At 42.5% G+C, this 24,714-nt stretch overlaps 2 protein-coding genes across 3 annotated transcripts in view; both read left to right on the plus strand.

The window, feature by feature from the left end:
• Positions 1-22,724, plus strand: part of cnpy1 (canopy FGF signaling regulator 1) — a 28,573-nt gene extending 5,849 nt beyond the window's left edge. The window contains exons 4-7 of one of the 2 annotated variants that reach the window (XR_004568098.1): positions 11,040-11,252; positions 11,321-11,394; positions 11,672-11,768; positions 22,552-22,724. Coding sequence is in view for 1 of the 2 variants with exons in the window: in XM_034206374.1 (XP_034062265.1) it covers positions 11,040-11,252; positions 11,672-11,768; positions 22,552-22,592 (351 nt within the window). In the remaining variant the exon portion in view is untranslated. The remainder of the gene's footprint in view (positions 1-11,039; positions 11,253-11,320; positions 11,395-11,671; positions 11,769-22,551) is intronic. The other variant, XM_034206374.1, reaches the window with a different exon arrangement.
• Positions 701-11,023, plus strand: LOC117539992 (treacle protein-like). The gene is made up of 2 exons (XM_034206373.1): positions 701-4,132; positions 4,397-11,023. The coding sequence occupies exons 1-2, from the start codon at positions 2,605-2,607 to the stop codon at positions 6,181-6,183; spliced, it is 3,315 nt and encodes a 1,104-aa protein (XP_034062264.1). The 5' UTR covers positions 701-2,604; the 3' UTR covers positions 6,184-11,023.
• Positions 22,725-24,714: the final 1,990 nt, after the last annotated feature.

A 24,714-nucleotide genomic window follows, 5' to 3' on the forward strand; every position in this document is an offset into this window, starting at 1 on the left:
GCCCCTCTCTGAGGGCCTAAGATATTCTACAAAATAATATTTAAAAACATTAAAAAAATATATATTTATTTTAATATTTTTTTAAAATATTTAAAAATATATATTTTTCATTAGTTTTACCAAACATAACTTGATTTAATTGTATTTAAAATAACATTTCCAAAGAAATAAATCCTTCGAATCTGCCCATTCAGTTTCTGTTTGAATGTGAAGGGTTAAATGAAAGAAGCCCCTTTAGCCGTCTCTGCGAGTTACTGTGAAGACAGGAGCTGATTGGTGGTCCTGCTGTAAATTCACAGAGGGCCAGCTATAGTAACTGAACGAGAGTAATGTCAAATGACAGTACAATTGACCTATCATATCTTCCCTCTAAATGGGTGGCTTTTATTATCGCGGACTTTGACAAGTTCCGCCCGCTGTGAAGCTTTTCTTGTTTCCATAGCAACAACAACTTCCTGTCAACAGCGTAAATTCGCCTTCAAAATAAAAGCATGCCAAATTACACTTAAGACATACAACTGCAACGAAAGTAACAAACACAATGCAACATCCTTTTCAATTTCAAAGAACACAAATTGGGTTATTTACAGGTGTTGTTTTGTGGTAGAGGGTTGCTTTCATTGATGCGTTTTGCACCCCGGGCCGTTGTTTTGATATTCCGCTGAAGTATACGCTGTGACGTAATAACTCTTTTTTTTTTTTTTTTTTTTTCTCTCGAGGGAAGGGGTGGGGGTCAGAGGGCCTATGTATAAAAGTCATGGCTCGCCACTGCATACACATGATGTCAGAAGGATCAGCTGTTAGTATTTGATTATTTTGTTATTCTTGACATCAGTTATTCAATAAGGTAATATCAAAGAGTATCCTCTATCTCCAGTATTTGGTTATTATAATTATCCATACTTTCACAATAGTTATACAATGTTTTGGTCAAATACTCAATTCTTATTGGTCTGTTGCCTGTTCTTAATTAATAAACGTACTACCTAGTGTTAGCCTTATACTCTGAATATGTCATTGACAACACACAGTTCAGTCCTTTTCGCCATATCTTCAGAACGGATGGCGACTTTCCCAAAAGGTTTGTGAGTTACACTGCCTCTCTGAACGTTGTATTATAATAATAGATTTATTTTGTTAGCGCTTTTACAGGTGCTCAAAGACGCTTTACACATATAGTGAAAAGAAAAGTAAAGAACAAATAAAGTATGAGTGTGTACCATTCACCTCACATCCTGTACAACAGGCTGACACCGACCGGCCGGCCGGTCAGTTGTTATTACAAATCTTGAGTTGGGCACAATGACTGTACAACAGGTTAGTATTGTTACTATAAAGTGCTATAGGGCTGGGCGACATATCGAATAAACTCGATGCATTGCGGCTTATTCTACATACGATGTATGAAATTACTATATGACGTCTGGTGTTTTTTTAAGCTGCCGACATGAATCAGACCTCTCGGTCTCTGCCATAGTTCTCTCTCCCTCTCACAAACACAAAAATTACAAAAATGTTTTGTATTGAGTTCTACATGAAAGCTCACACCTTGCTGGTCAGTGGTGTCAGTGCTTTAAATGCTACCTATTTGTCAGTGTGTTGGCATCATTTCTTTTTTCCAACAAGGGTTATGTAGGCATTTTATTAGTAGTAAAGGCAGCTTGTTTCTCGCTTGGATCTACTCTTAGGATTCCAAGGCTTTATTGTCATTTGCAAAGTAGTTACAGTTTAGATAAGTCAACAATGCAACATCAATATACGTATATAAGACACAAAACAATACAATTAATTTGAAGAACCATTAAATAGTGCAAGAAGTAATACAGACCAAAGTTATTGCTTGTCACTGGCATACAATTATAAATGAATAATCAAGTATAAAGGTGACACTAGAGTTGATTTCACCTCAGAGTTCATTGCTCTCTGGTGTGGCTGTGTGTGTGATGCTTTGTGAACACAGTGAGATTATGGATCCTATTGTTCCTGGGATAATGAGGTCATATCCCACTAGACCCTGGACGTCCTCCTCTGCCCAGGGACCAGGCTATCTTGAGGTGTCCAGCTCTCATATTGATTTGGTGGATTTGAATCACTGACAGCTGCACTGATCGAGTGTGCAGATAATGCTGAGAGGAAAACATCTGTAGGTCGAGTCCTTCCATGATACAGCGTGTCTTCATGTTGTTTTCTGTGAAATGAATCGGTTCACACATTATATTTTATTTAAAGAGACCTCAATACAGAGTATAATATTTATGTATGCACCACGACACCAAGTCAAATTCCTTGTACGTGTAAACTGGTAATAAACCGGTTTCTGATTTTGAATATGCTGTAGTTGAAGGAGCATTCCAATGGAGGACCAGTATTTATGTTCAATGATCTTTAAACCTCAAACTATCTTAATTTTAAGGCCCTTTATGAAAGTCAACACTCTTTTATAAAAAACAACCTAGATTTTAACGTGCATGTTAGCTTCTATAAAGCTAATGTCACTGAGGCAAAGAGAATACACTGCCACACCACCAGCCTCATCTATACTGTATCAGTCCACTCAGCAGTCCACCCATTTCTTCCATTATTATCATTATTAGTGGTGTAATAATGATAATAATAATATATCTTATTTATAGAGTGCTTTTTAGGGAATTCAGAGGCAGTGCAGCAGGCCCTAAGTTAGACAGTGCAGCAGGCCCTAAGTTAGACAGAGCAACAGGCCCTAAGTTAGACAGTGCAGCAGGCCCTAAGTTAGACAGTGCAGCAGGCCCTAAGTTAGACAGTGCAGCAGGCCCCAAGTTAGACAGTGCAGCAGGCCCCAAGTTAGACAGTGCAGCAGGCCCTAAGTTAGGCAGAGCAACAGGCCCTAAGTTAGGCAGAGCAACAGGCCCTAAGTTAGGCAGAGCAACAGGCCCTAAGTTAGGCAGAGCAACATGCCCTAAGTTAGACAGTGCAGCAGGCCCTAAGTTAGACAGTGCAGCAGGCCCTAAGTTAGGCAGAGCAACAGGCCCCAAGTTAGACAGTGCAGCAGGCCCTAAGTTAGGCAGAGCAACAGGCCCTAAGTTAGGCAGAGCAACAGGCCCTAAGTTAGACAGTGCAGCAGGCCCTAAGTTAGGCAGAGCAACAGGCCCTAAGTTAGACAGTGCAACAGGCCCTAAGTTAGGCAGTGCAGCAGGCCCTAAGTTAGACAGTGCAACAGGCCCTAAGTTAGACATTGCAGCAGGCCCTAAGTTAGACAGTACAGCAGGCCCTAAGTTAGGCAGTGCAGCAGGCCCTAAGTTAGGCAGTGCAGCAGGCCCTAAGTTAGGCAGTGCAGCAGGCCCTAAGTTAGACAGTGCAGCAGGCCCTAAGTTAGACAGTGCAGCAAGCCCTAAGTTAGACAGTGCAGCAGGCCCTAAGTTAGGCAGTGCAGCAGGCCCTAAGTTAGGCAGTGCAGCAGGCCCTAAGTTAGAAAGTGCAGCAGGCCCTAAGTTAGGCAGAGCAACAGGCCCTAAGTTAGACAGTGCAGCAGGCCCTAAGTTAGGCAGTGCATTAGGCCCTAAGTTAGACAGTGCAGCAGGCCCTAAGTTAGGCAGAGCAGCAAGCACTAAGTTAGACAGTGCAACAGGCCCTAAGTTAGACAGTGCAGCAGGCCCCAAGTTAGACAGTACAGCAGGCCCTAAGTTAGGCAGTGCATTAGGCCCTAAGTTAGACAGTACAGCAGGCCCTAAGTTAGACAGTAGAGCAGGCCCTAAGTTAGGCAGTGCAGCAGGCCCTAAGTTAGACAGTGCAGCAGGCCCTAAGTTAGGCAGTGCAGCAAGCCCTAAGTTAGACAGTGCAGCAGGCCCTAAGTTAGGCAGTGCAGCAGGCCCTAAGTTAGGCAGTGCAGCAGGCCCTAAGTTAGACAGTGCAGCAGGCCCTAAGTTAGGCAGTGCAGCAAGCCCTAAGTTAGACAGTGCAGCAGGCCCTAAGTTAGGCAGTGCAGCAGGCCCTAAGTTAGGCAGTGCAGCAGGCCCTAAGTTAGAAAGTGCAGCAGGCCCTAAGTTAGGCAGAGCAACAGGCCCTAAGTTAGACAGTGCAGCAGGCCCTAAGTTAGGCAGTGCATTAGGCCCTAAGTTAGACAGTGCAACAGGCCCTAAGTTAGACAGTGCAGCAGGCCCTAAGTTAGGCAGAGCAACAGTCCCTAAGTTAGACAGTGCAAGAGGCCCTAAGTTAGGCAGAGCAACAGGCCCTAAGTTAGGCAGAGCAACAGGCCCTAAGTTAGACATTGCAACAGTTCCTAAGTTAGACAGTGCAGCAGGCCCTAAGTTAGACAGTGCAACAGGCCCTAAGTTAGGCAGTGCAGCAGGCCCTAAGTTAGACAGTGCAGCAGGCCCTAAGTTAGGCAGTGCAGCAAGCCCTAAGTTAGACAGTGCAGCAGGCCCCAAGTTAGACAGTACAGCAGGCCCCAAGTTAGACACTGCAGCAGGCCCTAAGTTAGACAGTGCAGCAGGCCCCAAGTTAGACAGTGCAGCAGGCCCCAAGTTAGACAGTGCAGCAGGCGCTAAGTTAGGCAGAGCAACAGGCCCTAAGTTAGACAGTGCAACAGGCCCTAAGTTAGACAGTGTAGCAGGCCCTAAGTTAGACATTGCAGCAGGCCCTAAGTTAGACAGTACAGCAGGCCCTAAGTTAGGCAGTGCATTAGGCCCTAAGTTAGACAGTACAGCAGGCCCTAAGTTAGACATTAGAGCAGGCCCTAAGTTAGGCAGTGCAGCAGGCCCTAAGTTAGACAGTGCAGCAGGCCCTAAGTTAGGCAGTGCAGCAAGCCCTAAGTTAGACAGTGCAGCAGGCCCTAAGTTAGGCAGTGCAGCAGGCCCTAAGTTAGGCAGTGCAGCAGGCCCTAAGTTAGAAAGTGCAGCAGGCCCTAAGTTAGGCAGAGCAACAGGCCCTAAGTTAGACAGTGCAGCAGGCCCTAAGTTAGGCAGTGCATTAGGCCCTAAGTTAGACAGTGCAGCAGGCCCTAAGTTAGGCAGAGCAGCAAGCACTAAGTTAGACAGTGCAACAGGCCCTAAGTTAGACAGTGCAGCAGGCCCCAAGTTAGACAGTGCAGCAGGCCCCAAGTTAGACAGTGCAGCAGGCCCTAAGTTAGACAGTGCAGCAGGCCCCAAGTTAGACAGTGCAGCAGGCCCCAAGTTAGACAGCGCAGCAGGCCCCAAGTTAGGCAGAGCAACAGGCCCTAAGTTAGGCAGAGCAACAGGCCCTAAGTTAGGCAGAGCAACAGGCCCTAAGTTAGGCAGAGCAACAGGCCCTAAGTTAGACAGTGCAGCAGGCCCCAAGTTAGACAGTGCAGCAGGCCCTAAGTTAGGCAGAGCAACAGGCCCTAAGTTAGGCAGAGCAACAGGCCCTAAGTTAGGCAGTGCAGCAGGCCCTAAGTTAGGCAGTGCAACAGGCCCTAAGTTAGGCAGAGCAACAGGCCCTAAGTTAGACAGTGCAACAGGCCCTAAGTTAGGCAGAGCAACAGGCCCTAAGTTAGGCAGAGCAACAGGCCCTAAGTTAGGCAGAGCAACAGTTCCTAAGTTAGACAGTGCAGCAGGCCCTAAGTTAGACAGTGCAGCAGGCCCTAAGTTAGACAGTGCAACAGGCCCTAAGTTAGGCAGTGCAGCAGGCCCTAAGTTAGACAGTGCAGCAGGCTCTAAGTTAGGCAGATCAACAGGCCCTAAGTTAGGCAGAGCAACAGTTCCTAAGTTAGACAGTGCAGCAGGCCCTAAGTTAGACAGTGCAGCAGGCCCTAAGTTAGGCAGTGCAACAGGCCCTAAGTTAGGCAGAGCAGCAGGCCCTAAGTTAGACAATGCAGCAGGCCCTAAGTTAGGCAGAGCAACAGGCCCTAAGTTAGGCAGCGCAACAGGCCCTAAGTTAGGCAGCGCAACAGGCCTTAAGTTAGGCAGAGCAGCAGGCCCTAAGTTAGACAGTGCAGCAGGCCCTAAGTTAGACAGTGCAGCAGGCCCTAAGTTAGGCAGTGCAGCAGGCCCTAAGTTAGGCAGAGCAGCAGGCCCTAAGTTAGACAGAGCAGCAGGCCCTAAGTTAGGCAGTGCAGCAGGCCCTAAGTTAGACAGTGCAGCAGGCCCTAAGTTAGACAGAGCAGCAGGCCCTAAGTTAGGCAGCACAACAAGGCACTCGAAGGTCATTTACAGAAACACAAGAAGCATTAAGGAAAAAGGAACATCATGAAATGACATTAAGCGTCTTTGTGTTTCTTGAAAAGTGCTATAAATTGAATGAATTTAAAATTATTATTATTATTATACATTTCAGACATTAATTAAAAAGCCAAAAATGTACATATTAAAAGGTACAACAGTGCAGTGTGAGATATGAATAGCTCTTTGATTTAATAAAAGGCAACGGCAGAAAGAAAAGTCTACAGCCTGGATTTAAAAGCAGTGAGAGTAGCAGCAGAACTGCTGTTTTCTGCTAGTTTGTTCCAGATATTTGGAGCATTATAACTAGAGCTGTCGACGATCACTATGATATCAGTGCGCGTTAACGCTAACAATTAATCTGGAAACCTTAACGCGTATAACAAATGTAATCTAATTAATCACATCACCAAGTTTGACCCAAAGTTGCTCCAGTGCGGATATTGAACATGAATCACATGGCCCTAAAATGGCAAAGACAGGGGAAGAATCAGCAACTGGTTAAGCAGAGGAAAGCCTTGGTGCAGGAACAGAACGCGGGCCCCTCCCTGAGGACCTGGCAGCTGGATGGCATGATGTAGCCCCAACCCACTCACTGCACTAAAGGTATAGCCTCTCTAGAGCAACCATTTGAATACTTCTAGAATTGTCCATGGTTGTGCAACTTGACACCCAAACTTATGTTTTCTTTATATTTGATCCTAAAGACCCTGGTGTATTTGACCAACTGTGGATGAAGCAGCTCTTCTTGTGACGACAGTTTGGGTTGTGGTCACGCTATAGTAACCAGGAACAGATAGTCTTCCGGAGATGACTTCTCCTCTGCCCTTAGCTAACACGAAACCTCCACCTGTTGCATTGTTTGCTCAATCAAATGTTACTGAGCCACAGAAGAAGCCAAACCTTGATCCCATGCCCTCCGACTCCCTCCTTTCAGCAGCTTTTGACCTAGTGTGAATCGGAGAGGGAGGGATGTCACAGCTTAGATGCCATCAGTGAGGAGGATTTGCAGGTTTTAAGTCTCTGCTCTTTGGCCTCCTCACAGTAGGACTTCCTGGGGGCATGGGGCTGGTCCTTTGCACAAAAGTTAAACCTGCCTGCTGCAACAATGACGCATTTAAGGCCTCCAAAGACATTGAACTTAGTTGGAGCAGTGAGCTGATCTCATAGTGACCGATGGGAAGTCATGCATTGAGAATGAGAGGATGCACAATGACACGCTGACATAGTGACACATATGTGACTGAGTGAGGTGACATGCAGTTAACTGATTTTATTTTTTTATAATTGAGAGCGCTTTCGCGTTTAATCTGCCCAAAGGTTGTTAAAGGAATAGTTCAACAGAGAAACAGAGACACATGAAATGCCTCAAATCCTTTTTGTTAAATCCAACACAAATGTATAAAAACAACAGTTTGCGGTTTTATGAGGGCTCATGTATATTTACTGGGGGAAATGTGAACCAGTGTACACCTTCCAAAGAAATCTACCTTACTGGAACACTCTAAAGCTCAATAATACATTTCATATTTGATTAATCTGAAGAAAAGTATGTATGGTGAGGGGGGTGCTTCCCTACACCTGATTTTAATGACGATTTAGGGCAAGAGCCAGGGCCACTGTTAGCTAAACAAACATGAAATGACCAGCTAGTGCTAGCTAGTTTAATTAGTAAAGTGCATCCATACTTAACCTTAATCTGGTTGCTAATTTGGCTAGCAAAAAAACAGGCTTGTTTGTGATGTACTTCAGTGAAAAAATAAACAGCTGAATTCTTTGTGTCTTTGAATACAATTTAACGCTCAATTCAGCTGATTTGTTTTTAGAGATTATAGTGCGGGTAAATATTTTTCCTTGCACTCTTTAAAAAAAGTTTCACATATTTTCCGTATCACAGAGCCCGGCTAGCAGTTTTCCACTGCTTCTGGTCTTAATGCTAAGCTAACCACACCCTGGATTTACATTGATCTTCTCATTGGAATAATGAATAAAAACTAAAATATTATTTCCCAAAATGTTCCCCCTTGCTTTGAAGAAATGTGACAGCTGATGTAGCTATACTGTATCCTCTTCAGAATTAACCATCTTTAGATTAGGATGAATGCTTTTATAAGGATGCATTTCATTTACATTCAGAAGTGCCAGCTAATTACACATCTCTCAATATGTCTTTTTTGTCATAATGAAGTGATATTATTATCATCAAACCATTATCATTTAATATTAACTAATCTTATGGTCAAAATGACATTTCAGCTTCTCCTTCCACTCGCAGCTTTGATGACAATTTCATTATTATTATTAATATATGGGTCTTCATTTGCCCATAAAACCAGGACAATGAAATTGAAAGGCCCCTGTCCACAGCAAGCAATAATGGCTCCTTGTCCAATGGGAATTGAATGGAGGATAGCATCCCTGAGAAGCCTATTCTCTGAACCAACCGGTCTCTCCCCCCCCCCACCCCCGCCCCCCAGCCCCATTCTTCAAACAACACTGTGACTGACAGCTCCCTTTCACAAGACTCCGACTGGCAAGGAAGGGCTTTAATTCCAAACCATTTGGTAGCATGGCATGATAAAGACGGGACCGACGTGTTTTATTGTCCGTTGGGGCGAGTTTTTTTTTTTTTTTTTTTTCATGTGATTTAATTTGTGTTTGGATTTTCGACTCTGTATTTATCAATTTCATATATAAAAAAAGTCACATTTCAGCAGTTATGTGATGGCCCTCAGTCATAACACAACGTTTGTGTTCGCGTAATGTCGGATTTCAGATAATGGGAAAATAAGCCGTGATTTCACCTGCTTATTAAGCTGTAACCGTACATTTACCTGACAGCTGTAGTACTCAATTTAGTTTTGTTAAAATGTTTTTGGTTGAACAAAAAAAAACCTCTATATAAAATAGTCCACATTAGCTTAATTTGGCTAATTTAGCTTTAGCCATGCCAACTGCAACATACAGATGATACTTAAATAATACATATTATAATTACCATATAATATAAAAATACAAAAAAACAATTTTATCCACCACACATTGATACTCTTTAGTTACTGGGGATAGTAATCATTAGCAACTAGGAAGGACAAAATCACATGATATCATTATTTTATCGCCAGTGCGATCATTCATTTCATAATGATAAGCAAAAACTTGAATAGTCAGAACATCATTTGTACTGGAGTATTTAATTTACAGGGGTAGACGTCATATTCACAAGAGGTATACATGTTTTATTCATAATAAATTAAAAACTAATTGAAGAAGACAAACAATGCTTTCTCTTTCCTTGTATTTGTTTAAATATTTAATCTGGCACTTTCGCTAATATCCAAACCTTCACAAAATGTGTAGGCTGTACTAGTTTAACAATAGCAACCTAAAAAATGCAAAATGAAGGAATTGATAATGGCCCCAAAGTCATTTCCACGACCAATTTTCTTTTAAAATAGGAAACTGGACACCTTTGTTTTTTGGGCTGTTGGTTGAACAATACAAAACATTTTGCAAATGTTTTAGAGCAAATCATAAAGTCATGAGCATCAGTAGGTAATCAAAAAGACAGCTCCACAAATGTTATAAGTGAGAGCCAACGACTCATTTCCCTCTCTCTGTGGATGTCAGCACTGGTGTCAAAGTCATCACAAACACATTTTGATTGATAGGTGAACCTCATCGTCATTGGCCTTCCTGACCTACATCCCTCGCTGCTCGCCCTCCGACCTTTGGCCCCGTGCTGTAACACACCAACCCACTTCCTCCTCAGCACAACAGTGTTGTCAAGCTCATGGATCTCCAGCTGAAAGAGGCAGAAGTTAAAGAGGGGGGCGGGCCTTAAAGACCACGCAGGGATTAGTCAGCGGCTCCACTGGTTTCCACCATCAACCACATATTTGAGGAGAGGAAGAGGCAAACAGATGGTGGAGAGGCGCTTTGTGACTTTGTGACATCCTGTGTGTGTGCGTGCGTGCGTCTAATGTAACCAGTAGGCTCTGGGATCACTGCCAATTCCTAAAAAGCACAAAAGGGTTCAGGGAAGAATACATCTACTTTGTTACAAAATGCCCTCCAACCAACCCCCTCTTCCTCCTTGTGCCACACCCCCACACCCACCTTGCCACCTTTAGACCAAGAACACAAGGATGATTCCCACCTTTGATGGTTGGAGGGTGGAGGGGGCTCCGGGGGCCAGCAGAAGCAGAGGAGCTGTTTACCCTGCACTTGGCTTCTGTTCAGTCCTCCACTCACCCCACCCTCCTCAGGAAAACCAACTCCCTTTGGATTTTTCCAGCCCATTCGGAGGTGTAAAGATAACACCCCACCCACCCACCCTTTCACCCTTTTCACCTCCCTATCCTTGCCCCTTCATCCCCAGGGCGTCACCCCCTGTCACCCGCTCTCCTTCAGGGGTGGGGGGAGTGCTGCGCTGCACCTGTCCTGACCCGTCTAGACACCAGCGCCTGGCTTTGTCTCTTCACCGGGGGACAGGAAGAGGACGGGGAGACTGGGTGGAGAGGTTGGGAGGGTATGCGCAGGTTAAAAGTCAGAGTTGGAGGGTGAGGTTTGTTAGTGAGTATGGAGGAGACACTGCAGAAACAAGGGGCCGCCCTGCTGACCCCAGGGGCCCTGCGATGTAGCAGACACTAACATCATGGTTGCCATGGCAGTGACACATGTGCTTAGTTTAATGTTCTTTGTGTTTACCATACATGGAGCTTAGTGTACAAATGTTAATGTTTCACTTGGTGCAGGAAACTCTGGGTAAATATGAGGGAAGCCATTTGGTTGATCCAGAGAGGAAGCATCAGCTCAACTCTCTCTCTCTCTCTCTCTCTCTCTCTCTCTCTCTCTCTCTCTCTCTCTCTCTCCCCTGGGGGCCAGGTACCCCTCGCCCGCTCAGAGACTCACCTCAGTGAGCTCCTGGAGGAGGTGTGCAACAGCATGAACGACTACGCCCTCCATGTTGACCCCGACACCCAGCACAAGCAGTACAGGAGGTTTGCTCCCAGGAGCGGCGGGGCCCCTGGGGATTTCCCCGACTTTAACCACTTCCAGTTTGGCGGCCCAGACGCATCCAACGCTCTGAAGTTCGCAGTGAGTGCAAACATACAGAATGAAAATTGTGTGTATGTGTGTGTTCTAAGTTATTGCTATACTTTCAGATTGGATTGCTGCGAGGAAACATTTGCAGCACTGTCCAATCAAAAGCGAGTGTGTAGAGGATTGCACAAAAAAAGTAGGACTAACCCAAACATTTAACAGATAAAACAGATGTTTAAAAATCATGTTTGTTTCTACTACTGGAATGCTGAGGATTACGACGCACCCTGTAGATGTGGTTATTGCAAACAGACTGAATTGAATGTTTAAAAGCCAAGCTAATTTAAAAAGTCAGGGATCCTCGTCAGCTAGTTTCAAAATGGCGGCAAATGTTTTGTCTGGGGTTCAGGATCCAACATTTATTCAGCTTCTACCTAATCTCGTGTGTGGTCTCTGCTTTGTGTTTCTCTCAGTGTGAGACGCTGGTGGATGATCTGGAGGATGAGATCATCTTGTTGTTCAGACGGGACACGGAGCATGTGAGCGAGGAGTTGTGCAGCAGAGTCTCAGGTACAGCGCTCCATCCTATCACACAGCACACACACTCCCACTCTGTGACGGAGTGGTCTCACTCTTAGCTGAAGGAGGCTCCTTCCCCCAGCTGGGGGAGTGCATACGGGGAGAAGCTTCTGCAAGAACCCCCCTCTCTGACAGAAACAAAACAGGAACTGTCCCAACTTTTCCTAACCAGTTTAGAATCAATAAACGGGGTCAGGCAGGGAAGCTGGTTTAGTCAGGACACATGCAGACTTCCTGTTAGAGGGTTTGATAACTTCCTGTTGGAGGGTTTAATAAGTTCCTGTTGGAGGGTTTATTAACTTCCTGTTGGAGGGTTTAATAACTTCCTGTTGGAGGGTTTAATGACTTCGTGTTGGAGGGTTTACTAGCATCCTGTTGGAGGGTTTCATAACTTCCTGTTGGCGGGTTTCATAACTTCCTTTTGGAGTGTTTAATAACAACTTCCTGTTGAAGGGTTTAATAACTTCCTTTTGGAGGGTTTAATAACTTCCTGTTGGAGGGTTTAATAACTTTATGTTGGAGGGTTTAATAACTTCCTGTTGGATGGTTTGATATCTTCCTGGATGAGGGTTTAATGATTAATAACTTCCTGTTGGAGGGTTTAATATTTTCCTGGATGAGGGTTTAATAACTTTGTGTTGGAGGGTTTAACCTGTTAAGCCCCAAGCCTGTTTTTCAGGTCTCAGGCTCGAAAATGACATTCCCAGAACAAATGACTATATCTTCACTTCTAAAAGGGGTAAATGAATAATCTTTTTTCTCAAAGCAATGATAAACCTGTGAGTTGGATGTAGAAGAGTCAGAATCAATATAGAATTTTTTTATTTTAAAGTAAATTCAGATTGAACATGGTAAAAGAAAATTAATTATAGTGTCCGTCCAAAAAAAAAACATTACTTATAGTGAAAACCACACTTGAATGATGGGATCGGAGACTAAGGGCACGTTCACACCTGCCTTGTATAGTCCGGTTGAATCGAACCCTGGTGCGTTTAGCCGCTTGGTGCGGTTCGTTTGGGTCGGTGTGAACGCAGTCCGAGACCTCTGAAGTGAACTAAACAACCGGACTCTGGTCCGCTAAAATAGGTGGTCTCGGAGCGCTTGCTTGTGAACTCTGGAGCGGTTCATTGCTGGTGTGAACGCAGTCCGCACCAAAACATAGGAAGCGTAGTATTTACGTGTCACAAGAATGCGGATGTCTTCAAAATCTTTAGCGAAAGAGTCTTTCAAGACATCCGCGGTTGTTTAGTTAAAGAGTGAAGCAGAATGAAGTGTTGAACAGTGTCGTGTAAAGTAAAAATTCTCCGTCAGCTACATAAAAGTAAGAACACCTGTCGTCGGTGAAACGCCCCTCCTTACTGCAGAACATCTCTGATTATGTTATAATGTTTTTTAATGGACGTTGTCTGATTATATAATCATATGCGCGGACCGTTAGTGTCTGTTGATCTCCAGATTAACAGCAGCATGAGAATAACCTGCCGAAAGTGCCGATGCTCCATGGCGGAGGCTCCGGTAAAAATTGCCGTTTTTACCCCCTTAATGTCTGACCAATGGTTGAACAGCATTTCCGTGCACATGACTTGTGTTTAAAGTTTATAGTCCGTTTGAGTTTTGCCCGTGTGAACGCAAACCGAACCTTCTCAAAAATGAAACAATGTAACAAACTGTCATCTGGTGCGCACCAGAAAACGGACTATTAGGTGTGAATGCACCCTAAAAGCTTTAGGAATCCAAACTATAACATATAAGTACCCTGTATCAAGATTGATGCAAAACAAGTGACATTTGACCTTTTTAGAGAGGTTTAGAAGAAGAAAAACCCGCTTCTGGGGTCATTTGGGTGCATTATCCATATCTCTGTCCCCCCTCGGTCGATTTTGATGATTGACACCTCTTTTGAACCGAGAGGAAGTTCCTAAAATCCATCTAAACATTACCCATTGGTGAATGAGTGATGAGTAGCCAGAATGCCCAAAACCGAAAGATGTCATACACTCTCGTAGCAGCTAATAAGAAATCTCCATTATTGACATAAATATGAAGATGGGTTATCAGTAATCATTTCAAAGTGACACAGACACATTGGATTAACCTTCAGCAGTGTTTTATGCGTTGTAATGACATTGAACGCAACTTTTGATCAGAAAACAGCAAAGGTAAGACTCATTTTCCGTTTTGGTCCCGTAAAGCTACGTTGTGTGTTGTCTGGGTTTGCTTCCCCTGCCGCGAGTTTTGGTCGCTCAGTGATGATACTTATACCCCTAGAATATGTACTCCTTCCTCGCTTGACCTCAAAAGGTCAAATAGTCAACTCCAACACGAGTGAATGGAGGTTCATCTGGAGAAACTGTCTTGAGGTAAATCTGCCATTTGCTGCATTTCTGGAGCTCCGACAAACAATACATTTTGACAGGGTTTTCCTTATAGCCACACTAGCACCAGGAATCCAGTATCTTTGTCGCAGGCTAGATAGCATGTGGTTACGACCACTGTGTCCCACATCTTGGTGTACTTGCCGTAGAATAATGTCAGAAATGTGAAGATCTTTTGCCAATATAACAGGATGTTTAGATTCTTCAGGCATTGCTGCTCTACTGAGACGTCCTCCCACTCTCAGAACACCATCTTCAAGTACTGGGTTGAGCTTGTAGATGTGACTAGTCCTTTTCACACCTTCTCCCTTTTGCAAGCCTCTGATTTCATCAGGAAACCTTTTTCTTTGACAAAAGCAGATAATTTCTTTCTCAGCTTTTCGGAGGTCCTCAATAGAAAGAAAACCAGAGACCACCTGAGCCTTGATAGTCTGCATTTCCTTTTTCATCTCTCGGTCTTGTTGTTCCTTATTCAAGCCAGACTGAGCAAGAGTCGGACTCAATTGAGCAAGAGTCAGACTCAATTGTTTACTTTGGGACTGAACTGCTCCCGATGGTCCTCTGCACACTTTCTAAGGGCAAAACTAGCACAACTTGGCGACGATGTAGCTCCAAACAGATGTGCAACCATTCTGTGCTCTTCTAAGTTCTGATGATGATCTCCATTTGGCCACCAGAGAAACCTCAACAGATCTGAATCATCAGCTGGTACTCGAACCTGATGAAACATGGCTTCAATGTCTGCCATGAGTACAACAGGTTCCTTTTTGAATCTTGTCATGACTCCAACCAGTGTGCTGGTAAGATCTGGTCCCTGTAGGAGCTGCGCATTCAGCGATGTTCCCTGGAATGTAGCTGCACAGTCAAATACGACCCTGATCTTTTTCTTCTTTGGGTGGTATACACCATGGTGTGGTATATACCATACCCTGCCGTCACTGCGTTCCAGATCCACAACTGGCACTTTCTCTACATAGCCCTTTGAAAGGATGTCATTCATGAAAGCGGTGTAATCAGCATGAAATGAAACATCTTTATCAAACCTTCTCTTGAGGCTCAGTGTACGTTGTTCTGCTACTCTCCTGTTGTTTGGCATACTAACATCCCTTTTCCTTAAAGGTAAGCCAATACAGTAATGGCCATCCATCAACTTAGCAGACTTTGTGACATACTCCATAAAGTGACAGTCCTCTCTTAATGGTCCCATCTGCTCACCCTGACTGCATTCAGGGAAATCAGCCTTTAGCTGCTGTTTCCACAGATCTTCAAGGTTTGCAACAGATATCCTATTGACAGTTGGCTGTCTACAAGTAATTTCACTACGCCTGTCTCCTCTGAGAGGTCCATTGATAGTCCAACCCAGCATAGTTTTGACTGCATATGGGCCCCCGTCTACACTCCGTAACATTAACATTAGTCCCAATCAAGAGGTTCACATCTGAATCAATCTCAGTAATCATTACATGTTTCAGGTGAGGCCATCTCTGAAGGTCTTTCTGCCGAGGAATGTTGCCTCGATGAACTGGCATAGTTTTCTGGGTGTAGGTGTCAGGCAGCTCACAATAATGACTGCTGTCTAATCCAGCCACATGCAGGTCAGAAACAATGTGACTTCCAACTATTTTCTCCTGACCCATTGTCCGAAGGAGAATGTCTGTTCTTCTTCCCCTGAGATTCAGTTTGTTCATCAGCCGCTCAGTGCAGAATGATGCTGAGCTCCCAGGATCCAGGAAGGCATATGTTATGAATGTTTCATGTCCGTTCTTAGACTTTACTTGAATAGGCACTATGTAGAGAGTACAATCTGGCTCACCGGCCCCTGTAAGACCACTGGACTGAACGGAGATCAGAGCACTGCTTATAGCTTTTCCTTTAGCTTGCATTGTGTCCGTTTATTTCTCTTTCTGATAGATATGAAGTATGCTTGGGTGCTTCAGACTGCATACTTTGCACGAGAGGCGTTTCCTACAGTCTTTACTCATGTGCCCAATACACAAGCATCCAAAACACACACCATGTTCCCTTAAGATAGCTATTTTCTCACTATGAGCCTTTCTTTCCAGTTGAAAACACAGATCCAGTATACGTCCACCTCCACAAAACAGGCAAAGACTTGTACCTAGTGAGCCTCTCTCCTTCATTCTTATTCCAGGTTCCACTTTCTTTTCCGCTGTCATAATAGTAGTAGCAAAGCTGCTTCCCCTCATCCTTGAACGAGGTTCAAACTTAGCTTTCCTCACATATTTTTTGGCTGCTGGTGGAGTATCCTGTATATCTCCAAACAGTGAATCGCTCACAATATCCACCTGTCTTTCAATTAAGTTAACAATATCCATGAATGTAGCTCTCCGGCCCTGCCTTTTCTGCAAGTCATAGGCCAGGGTTCTCCATTTGTCCCTATATTTGTAGGGCAACTTTTTTATGATGGCTAGCATATTGCTAGGCATGTTCAACTCACACATGTATTCAAACTCTTCCATGACGTTGCAGCATCCTCTCAGAAAGAGACCGTAAGCTTGCAGAGCTCGCACATCTTCTACTCTTATTGGCTGCCATGAAAGAGCCTTTTCCATGTAAGCTGAAACAATTTTCTGTGCATTACCAAAATGCTCCTGTAGCAAAGCCTTTGCTTTGGCATATCCTCTGTCATGGGCCATATGCTGACAGCTTCTGACAAGCTCCAAAGGCTGCCCCCTGGTGTACTGTTCGAGAAAATACAGGCAGTCTTTAGGGTTGTGAGTCTTCTCCTCAATGCTGTGCTCAAAAGCTCTTATGAATGCTTGATATTGAAACGGAGAGACATCAAAAATCTGAATTTCTCTTTTAGGCAGAAAAGAAAGAGACTGTTGCTGAACCAACATGGATGTTATTTCATTTTGTCTTTCTAAGACATTAATTAAAGGATTCTGAGCACTGCTGCTTGGTGCCAGTGCTGCTGGGTGATTGCTTTGGTGCTGTAACTGTTGATGTGATTGTGATGAACTTTGATGTATACTGGCCTCTGAGCTTCTTGTGGCTTGATGTTGCAGATGTCCATATTCTGCTTTCTCTGTGCGAAAACTGTACGTCAGACTGGCCACCTGTAGGCCTGTTTGTGTCAGGCTCAAATGTTTTTGCTCCAACACTGAGTGTGGCTTCCTTTCGTCCCCTTTCCAAATAAGAATGCATGCCATTGGGACTCACAGATGTGTTACTTGCTGCACGAGACCTTCCAAAGCGTCTTAGCACATTCATTTTAGCCATTGATGCGGCTATTTCCATTTCCAGTTGCTCCCTCTTTTTCCTGAGCTCTTCCTTCTTTTTCCTGAGCTCTTCCTTCTTTTTCCTGAGCTCTTCCTTCTTTTTCCTGAGCTCTTCCTTCTTTTTCCTGAGCTCTTCCTTCTTTTTCCTGAGCTCTTCCTTCTTTTTCCTGAGCTCTTCCTTCTTTTTCCTGAGCTCTTCCTTCTTTTTCCTGAGCTCTTCCTCTTGTTCATCCAATGCATGCTTGTCTTTTAATAACATTTGTCGTGCCATGAGAGCGGCCATGTCAGCCTCAGCTTTGATGCATGATGATGTAGTTGAAACACTGGACCTGGTTCCAGCAGAGCTCCGCTTGCAAGACCCAATGCTTCCTATGTTTGAAACACTGTCGCTTGGTTTTATTTCATCTTGTGCTTCAGAAGTTTCAAAAATGTTCCCAGTGTTTTGAAACATGAGACATACTTTGCTGGTGTTCATCAGATATCTCAATTGAGGGAACATGTGCGATGGTGCTGCTTGGTTGTCTCCCAGTTTCAGAAAGCCATTGCTTGACATCGTCGATAAATCCATTATTGTATTTCAGTGTCTTGGCAAACCATACATTTTGTTTTTCCTGTTCGTCTGCAGGAAGAAGAGGAATTACAGACTTGTGTAACAGGGTGGTTTCTTTAACCAGTGGAATTAAATGCTCAAATTGAGTCTGTATTTGTGAGGCGTTGTCATCCCTTTGCATGAGATCCTTCACTGTTTTAATCACACTTTTCATTTTGTGAACCTTTTGATTGACGTTCCTTTTGAAGCTTTTCCATTTTATTTGAGTATCGACTCTCTCTTTTGTTCATCCATTTTTGCCACATTGACATCTGAATTTGATCCACTTATTGACATATCCCTTTTAATGTTTTAATGAATGAACAACAAATGTTCCAATCCACACAGCCAAACGCTCAATAAATCACTGCTGCCGACAATAAACAACCTCTAGCGGCACAAAACAACACACGCAAGCAACAAGTAAGTCCCCAATGGACACGCAGCAGTAACTTATTCACACTGTGTTCTATCAAACATTTACACAGCATGAATGAAGAAGTTACATACCGCTCGCTCCTGATGCTGTGTGGATTGTCCGTCAGTCTTTATCCTCCCGGCACGTACGCTGAAGTTTCCTTAAGCCGCTCTCCAATACAGCGGCGATCACGGCGTTTCAATGTTTCCTTTTAACTCCACAGTGTCACAGATCGATCCTAGGAATCTCCGTATATATCCTCGATTTCCGTAGATCCACGCTGTGGTACAAGTCTTTTTGTTGACTTAATATTGCGGCAGTAATATCCAAACAAAGTGCCGCGAGGGACTAAACGAGAGAAAAAACACTGGACGCGCAAAAACTCGGTCTTTCCAAAAGTATGCGTTTAACCTTTTATTTCCAAGACAAACATTCCATATCCATATGCGTAGGCCTATATTCCTTTTATGCGTGCGGTCAACAACAATTGTCCTTCTGCAGCTCACTCCCCCTCCATCTATCACAAAGTGCGCAGGTAAAAGCAACCGGATATAGCCGCAAACGTCACCACACAAATTCAATGACACTTTGGAGGGTTTTAATAACTTCCTGTTGGAGGGTTTAATAACTTCCTCTTGGAGGGTTTAATAACTTCCTGTTGAAAGGTTTAATAACTTCCTGTTGAAAGGTTTAATAACTTCTTGTTGAAATGTTTAATAACTTCCTGTTGAAAGATTTAATAACTTCCTGTTGAAGGGTTTAATAACTTCCTGTTGAAGGGTTTAATAACTTCCTGTTGGAGGGTTTAATAACTTCCTGTTGAAAGGTTTAATAACTTCCTGTTGAAAGGTTTAATAACTTCCTGTTGAAAGGTTTAATAACTTCCTGTTGAAAGATTTAATAACTTCCTGTTGAAGGGTTTAATAACTTCCTGTTGAAGGGTTTAATAACTTCCTGTTGGAGAGTTTAATAACTTATTTTGGAGGGTTTAATAACTTCCGGTTGAAAGGTTTAATAACTTCCGGTTGAAAGGTTTAATAACTTCCTTTTGGAGGGTTTAATAACTTCCGGTTGGAGGGTTTAATAACTTCCTGTTGAAAGGTTTAATAACTTCCGGTTAGAGGGTTTAATAACTTCCTGTTGGAGGGTTTAATAACTTCCGGTTGGAGGGTTTAATAACTTCTGGTTGGAGGATTTAATAACTCCCTGTTGAAGGGTTTAATAACTTCCTTTTGGAGGGTTTAATAACTTCCGGTTGGAGGGTTTAATAACTTCCGGTTGGAGGGTTTAATAACTTCTGGTTGGAGGGTTTAATAACTTCCGGTTGGAGGGTTTAATAACTTCCTGGATGAGGGTTTAATAACTTCCCTTTGGAGGGTTTAATAACTTCCTTTTGAAAGGTTTAATAACTTCCTGTTGGAGGGTTTAATAACTTCCTGTTGGAGGGTTTAATAACTTCCGGTTGGAGGGTTTAATAACTTACTTTTGGAGGGTTTAATTACTTCCTGTTGAAAGGTTTAATAACTTCCGGTTGGAGGGTTTAATAACTTCCTGTTGGAGGGTTTAATAACTTCCTGGATGAGGGTTTAATAACTTCCTGGATGAGGGTTTAATAACTTCCTGTTGGAGGGTTTAATAACTTCCTGTTGGAGGGTTTAATAACTTCCTGTTGGAGGGTTTAATAACTTCCTGTTGGAGGGTTTAATAACTTCCTGTTGGAGGGTTTAATAACTTCTTTTTGGAGGGTTTAATAACTTCCTGTTGAAGGGTTTATTAACTTCCTGTTGGAGGGTTTATTAACTTCCTGTTGGACGGTTTATTAACTTCCTTTTTGAGGGTTTAATAACTTCCTGTTGGAGGGTTTATTAACTTCCTGTTAGAGGGTTTCATAACTTCCTGTTGGAGGGTTTCATAACTTCCTGTTGTAGTGTTTAATAACTTCCTGTTGAAAGATTTAATAACTTCCTGTTGAAGGGTTTAATAACTTCCTGTTGAAGGGTTTAATAACTTCCTGTTGAAGGGTTTAATAACTTCCTGTTGAAGGGTTTAATAACTTCCTGTTGGAGGGTTTAATAACTTATTTTGGAGGGTTTAATAACTTCCTGTTGAAAGGTTTAATAACTTCCTGTTGAAAGGTTTAATAACTTCCTGTTGAAAGATTTAATAACTTCCTGTTGAAGGGTTTAATAACTTCCTGTTGAAGGGTTTAATAACTTCCTGTTGGAGGGTTTAATAACTTCTTTTGGAGGGTTTAATAACTTCCGGTTGAAAGGTTTAATAACTTCCGGTTGAAAGGTTTAATAACTTCCTTTTGGAGGGTTTAATAACTTCCTTTTGGAGGGTTTAATAACTTCCTGTTGAAAGGTTTAATAACTTCCGGTTGGAGGGTTTAATAACTTCCGGTTGGAGGGTTTAATAACTTCCTGTTGAAAGGTTTAATAACTTCCGGTTGGAGGGTTTAATAACTTCTGGTTGGAGGGTTTAATAACTTCCTTTTGGAGCGTTTAATAACTTCCGGTTGGAGGGTTTAATAACTTCCGGTTGGAGGGTTTAATAACTCCCTGTTGAAGCGTTTAATAACTTCCTTTTGGAGGGTTTAATAACTTCCGGTTGGAGGGTTTAATAACTTCCGGTTGGAGGGTTTAATAACTTCTGGTTGGAGGGTTTAATAATTTCCGGTTGGAGGGTTTAATAACTTCCTGGATGAGGGTTTAATAACTTCCTTTTGGAGGGTTTAATAACTTCCTGTTGAAAGGTTTAATAACTTCCTGTTGGAGGGTTTAATAACTTCCTGTTGGAGGGTTTAATAACTTCCGGTTGGAGGGTTTAATAACTTACTTTTGGAGGGTTTAATTACTTCCTGTTGAAAGGTTTAATAACTTCCGGTTGGAGGGTTTAATAACTTCCTGTTGAAGGGTTTAATAACTTCCTGTTGGAGGGTTTAATAACTTCCTGTTGGAGGGTTTAATAACTTCCTGGATGAGGGTTTAATAACTTCCTGGATGAGGGTTTAATAACTTCCTGGATGAGGGTTTAATAACTTCCTGTTGGAGGGTTTAATAACTTCCTGTTGGAGGGTTTAATAACTTCCTGTTGGAGGGTTTAATAACTTCCTGTTGGAGGGTTTAATAACTTCCTGTTGGAGGGTTTAATAACTTCCTTTTGGAGGGTTTAATAACTTGCTGTTGAAGGGTTTATTAACTTCCTGTTGGAAGGTTTATTAACTTCCTGTTGGACGGTTTATTAACTTCCTTTTTGAGGGTTTAATAACTTCCTGTTGGAGGGTTTCATAACTTCCTGTTGTAGTGTTTAATAACTTCCTGTTGGAGGATTTATTAACTTCCTGTTGGACGGTTTATTAACTTCCTTTTTTAGGGTTTAATAACGTCCTGTTGGAGTGTTTAATAACTTCCTGGATGAGGGTTTAATAACTTCCTTTTGGAGTGTTTAATAACTTCCTGTTGGAGGGTTTAATAACTTCCTGTTGGAGGGTTTAATAACTTGGCAGCAGCACTCCCCTCACACAGGATAGCTCTATAATATTGCTTTGAAAAAGGTCATGGAGAATGAGCTGAATTAAAATAGTTGAAAAGTATTTGTAATATTAATAGCTTTGATAAATGACCCACATGCTTTGTTCAAAAAACATTTAACATTGGTCTTTTCGTTGCTTGTTTCTGATTTCAATATTTTCATTTAGTTGAATGCCTTCCCCTTTTCTACGGTATTCAAAAATGACCTTGCACAGTGGACTCCGGTGATTATTGAATCATTTGTATTGCTGATTCTTCCCTTTTGGGTTGGTTTCCATACTGAACACTCACTTCAGGGTGTTTCACACACACTCAGAGTGCAAGTCCCCTCTTTGTGTTTATGTCATAAATCAACATAGTACCACCTTTTCACTCATCTATTATTACTGTTGTCATTTATATTGGGAATTATGAGTATCAGAGAATTGCAACAACTGAAACTCTCTTCAGTTTCAGTTGTTGCACTTGGCTGTGGAGACATAGCTTTCTGTATGCTGTGTGCCTCTTTTGCAAAAGATTAAAGACCCAGGTGGACATCTCTTTGACTAGTTAATTCCAAGAATTTCCACCACACACTCGAGTCATTAACTATTTGTGTTTTTCTGATTTGATTTCAGACTACTGTAAAGACAGCAGTCACACTAACGAGGAATTGTAGAGTTTCAAAGGATGGAGGCGGGACCAGCTTTGTTGCAGAGATCACAACAAATCAAATAATATTTCAAATAATCTGTTTTTGACAAATTACTGACCTTTTGTAATAAATAAAAAAATCTAATGTTGAAATCCATTATGTGCATATTATTTTTTGTAAATAGTGTTGTCAGCAGCTGCTTAAATGGGAAATAAATGAATGATAGAATTAACCATCATATGTGCCATCCAATCTACACTATAATGACAAAAGTGTGTTTATCTCACATTCATTTGTGTTCTTTCTTTTGTTATAAATATAGTGATTTATTTGTCATGCTCTCTGAACAGTTCCGATGAGGTACATACAGGAACAGAGATTCAGTATTTAGATTATTTTCTTCAGTAAAAGTAGGAATACTACAGTGTACATTTTGTTTGTTATAAGTAACAATTCTGCATTCAAATAAAGTACCAAAAGTTAAAATACTCATTATGCAGAATGGCCCATTTAAGCACCATTAGATTAGATATGATAGTGTCAGATGTACTTTATTGATCACAATTTCAGATATTTTTTGTCATAGCAGCATTTCGATTACACATTAATTAATATAATATTAAATGTACATTTCATTAAATAGAAAATAAATAATTAATTATTGTGTATTTTAATTACTGATGCAATAATTGTCTCATCACTTGGTAAGTGTGTGGTTTATTTAAATGACTTTATGGGTAATTCTGCCGATAATAATACATGTTAATGTATATCTTTTGTATTAATAATATAAATCTGCAAAGTAACAAAATATGTTAAATAAATGTAGTGAACTAAAAAAGTACAATTTTTGCCTACAAAATGTGGTAGAGTTAAAGTATAAAGTACCATACTGTAATAAATACTACAAGTACCTTAATGTTTTACTTAAGTACAGTACTTGAAAAAATGTACTTGGTGACTTCCCATCACTGGGAACAAATGTATGAATCCAGAAGGTTCAGTCCGTGTATGATAACAGGTTTCAAGCTGTATACCGACTGGAGCACGTCCAACAACCCGGGGTCTGATGGTCAGCTGGTTGGTGATTGGCCACTGAAGCTTCTCTTAATATAATCAAATATTCCTAAATTTCTCGACGGCACAACTCCCACCACTGTGGGGGGGAGATGTCCAACTTCCTCTCTGTGGCTGCATGACTGGGTGATAACCATAGAGGTGAGAACCCAACAGAAGAGGCTTCTCAATTCTTAAATGTCCCCTCCTCGACTCCTATCCTCGAGACTTAGTCCCGCCCACAGGAGATGCGAGCGGAGGACTGAGGAGGGGAACCGAGAAGAGAGGAGGGGAAGTAGCAGGCAGTAGCCGTTTCTCAATCGCGAGGATGCTTGCTTGCTAGCGCATGTCTTCCGAGTCACTTCCTTCAGAAGCTAGGCATGAATCCTTCCTGGCATTCGGAAAACGAAGAGTGGAATAGGCTAGCAAGTGTGCAGGTGTGCGTCATATGAGAGGCCCCGCCTTACATTTTCCGCCACAGATTTGGGGAAATTGGTCCGTGCGCAAAGCATTGTGGGGATTTGAAGGACGTGAAGTCTACCCATGTGCAGCCTCGAAATTACCCCCAAACCAAGGACGCGGCCTCTGTGGAATTCCAAGTATGCTGGAGATTGGAACAGTCCTTCGGCGGCACTCGATGACGTAGTATCCTTGAAATATTGGCTTGGAAGCCAGTATCCTCGAGATTGAGAAACGGTTAGAGAAATGAGAACTCTCCTCTGAGCGGTCATTTTAAAGAGACGTCCATTAATGATGACAGGAGGCACAGCAGCCCTCTGTCTGATGGACAGATGTGTTCATGACGACTTATATGTTTACTTTGAATTCATTGAGAGTGCGGTATAATGAGACAATAACAGGCTACAGATGCGGACACACAAACACAAATATATTGATATAAATATATACAATTTAAGAGAGCACTCTCATAATAACGTAACACAATCAGAGACTGGATATATCCCCCCCTCTCTCTGGTCGCTGAAATGGGGAATTGATATTACGGGCACAAGCGGCCGAGATGGGTTTTCTCCGCAGGGTGGCTGGTGTCTCCCTTAGGGATAAGGTGAGAAGTTCGGTCATCAGGGAG

Source organism: Gymnodraco acuticeps, unplaced genomic scaffold (genome assembly GCF_902827175.1).
Source record: "Gymnodraco acuticeps unplaced genomic scaffold, fGymAcu1.1, whole genome shotgun sequence".
Classification (NCBI taxonomy): domain Eukaryota; kingdom Metazoa; phylum Chordata; class Actinopteri; order Perciformes; family Bathydraconidae; genus Gymnodraco; species Gymnodraco acuticeps.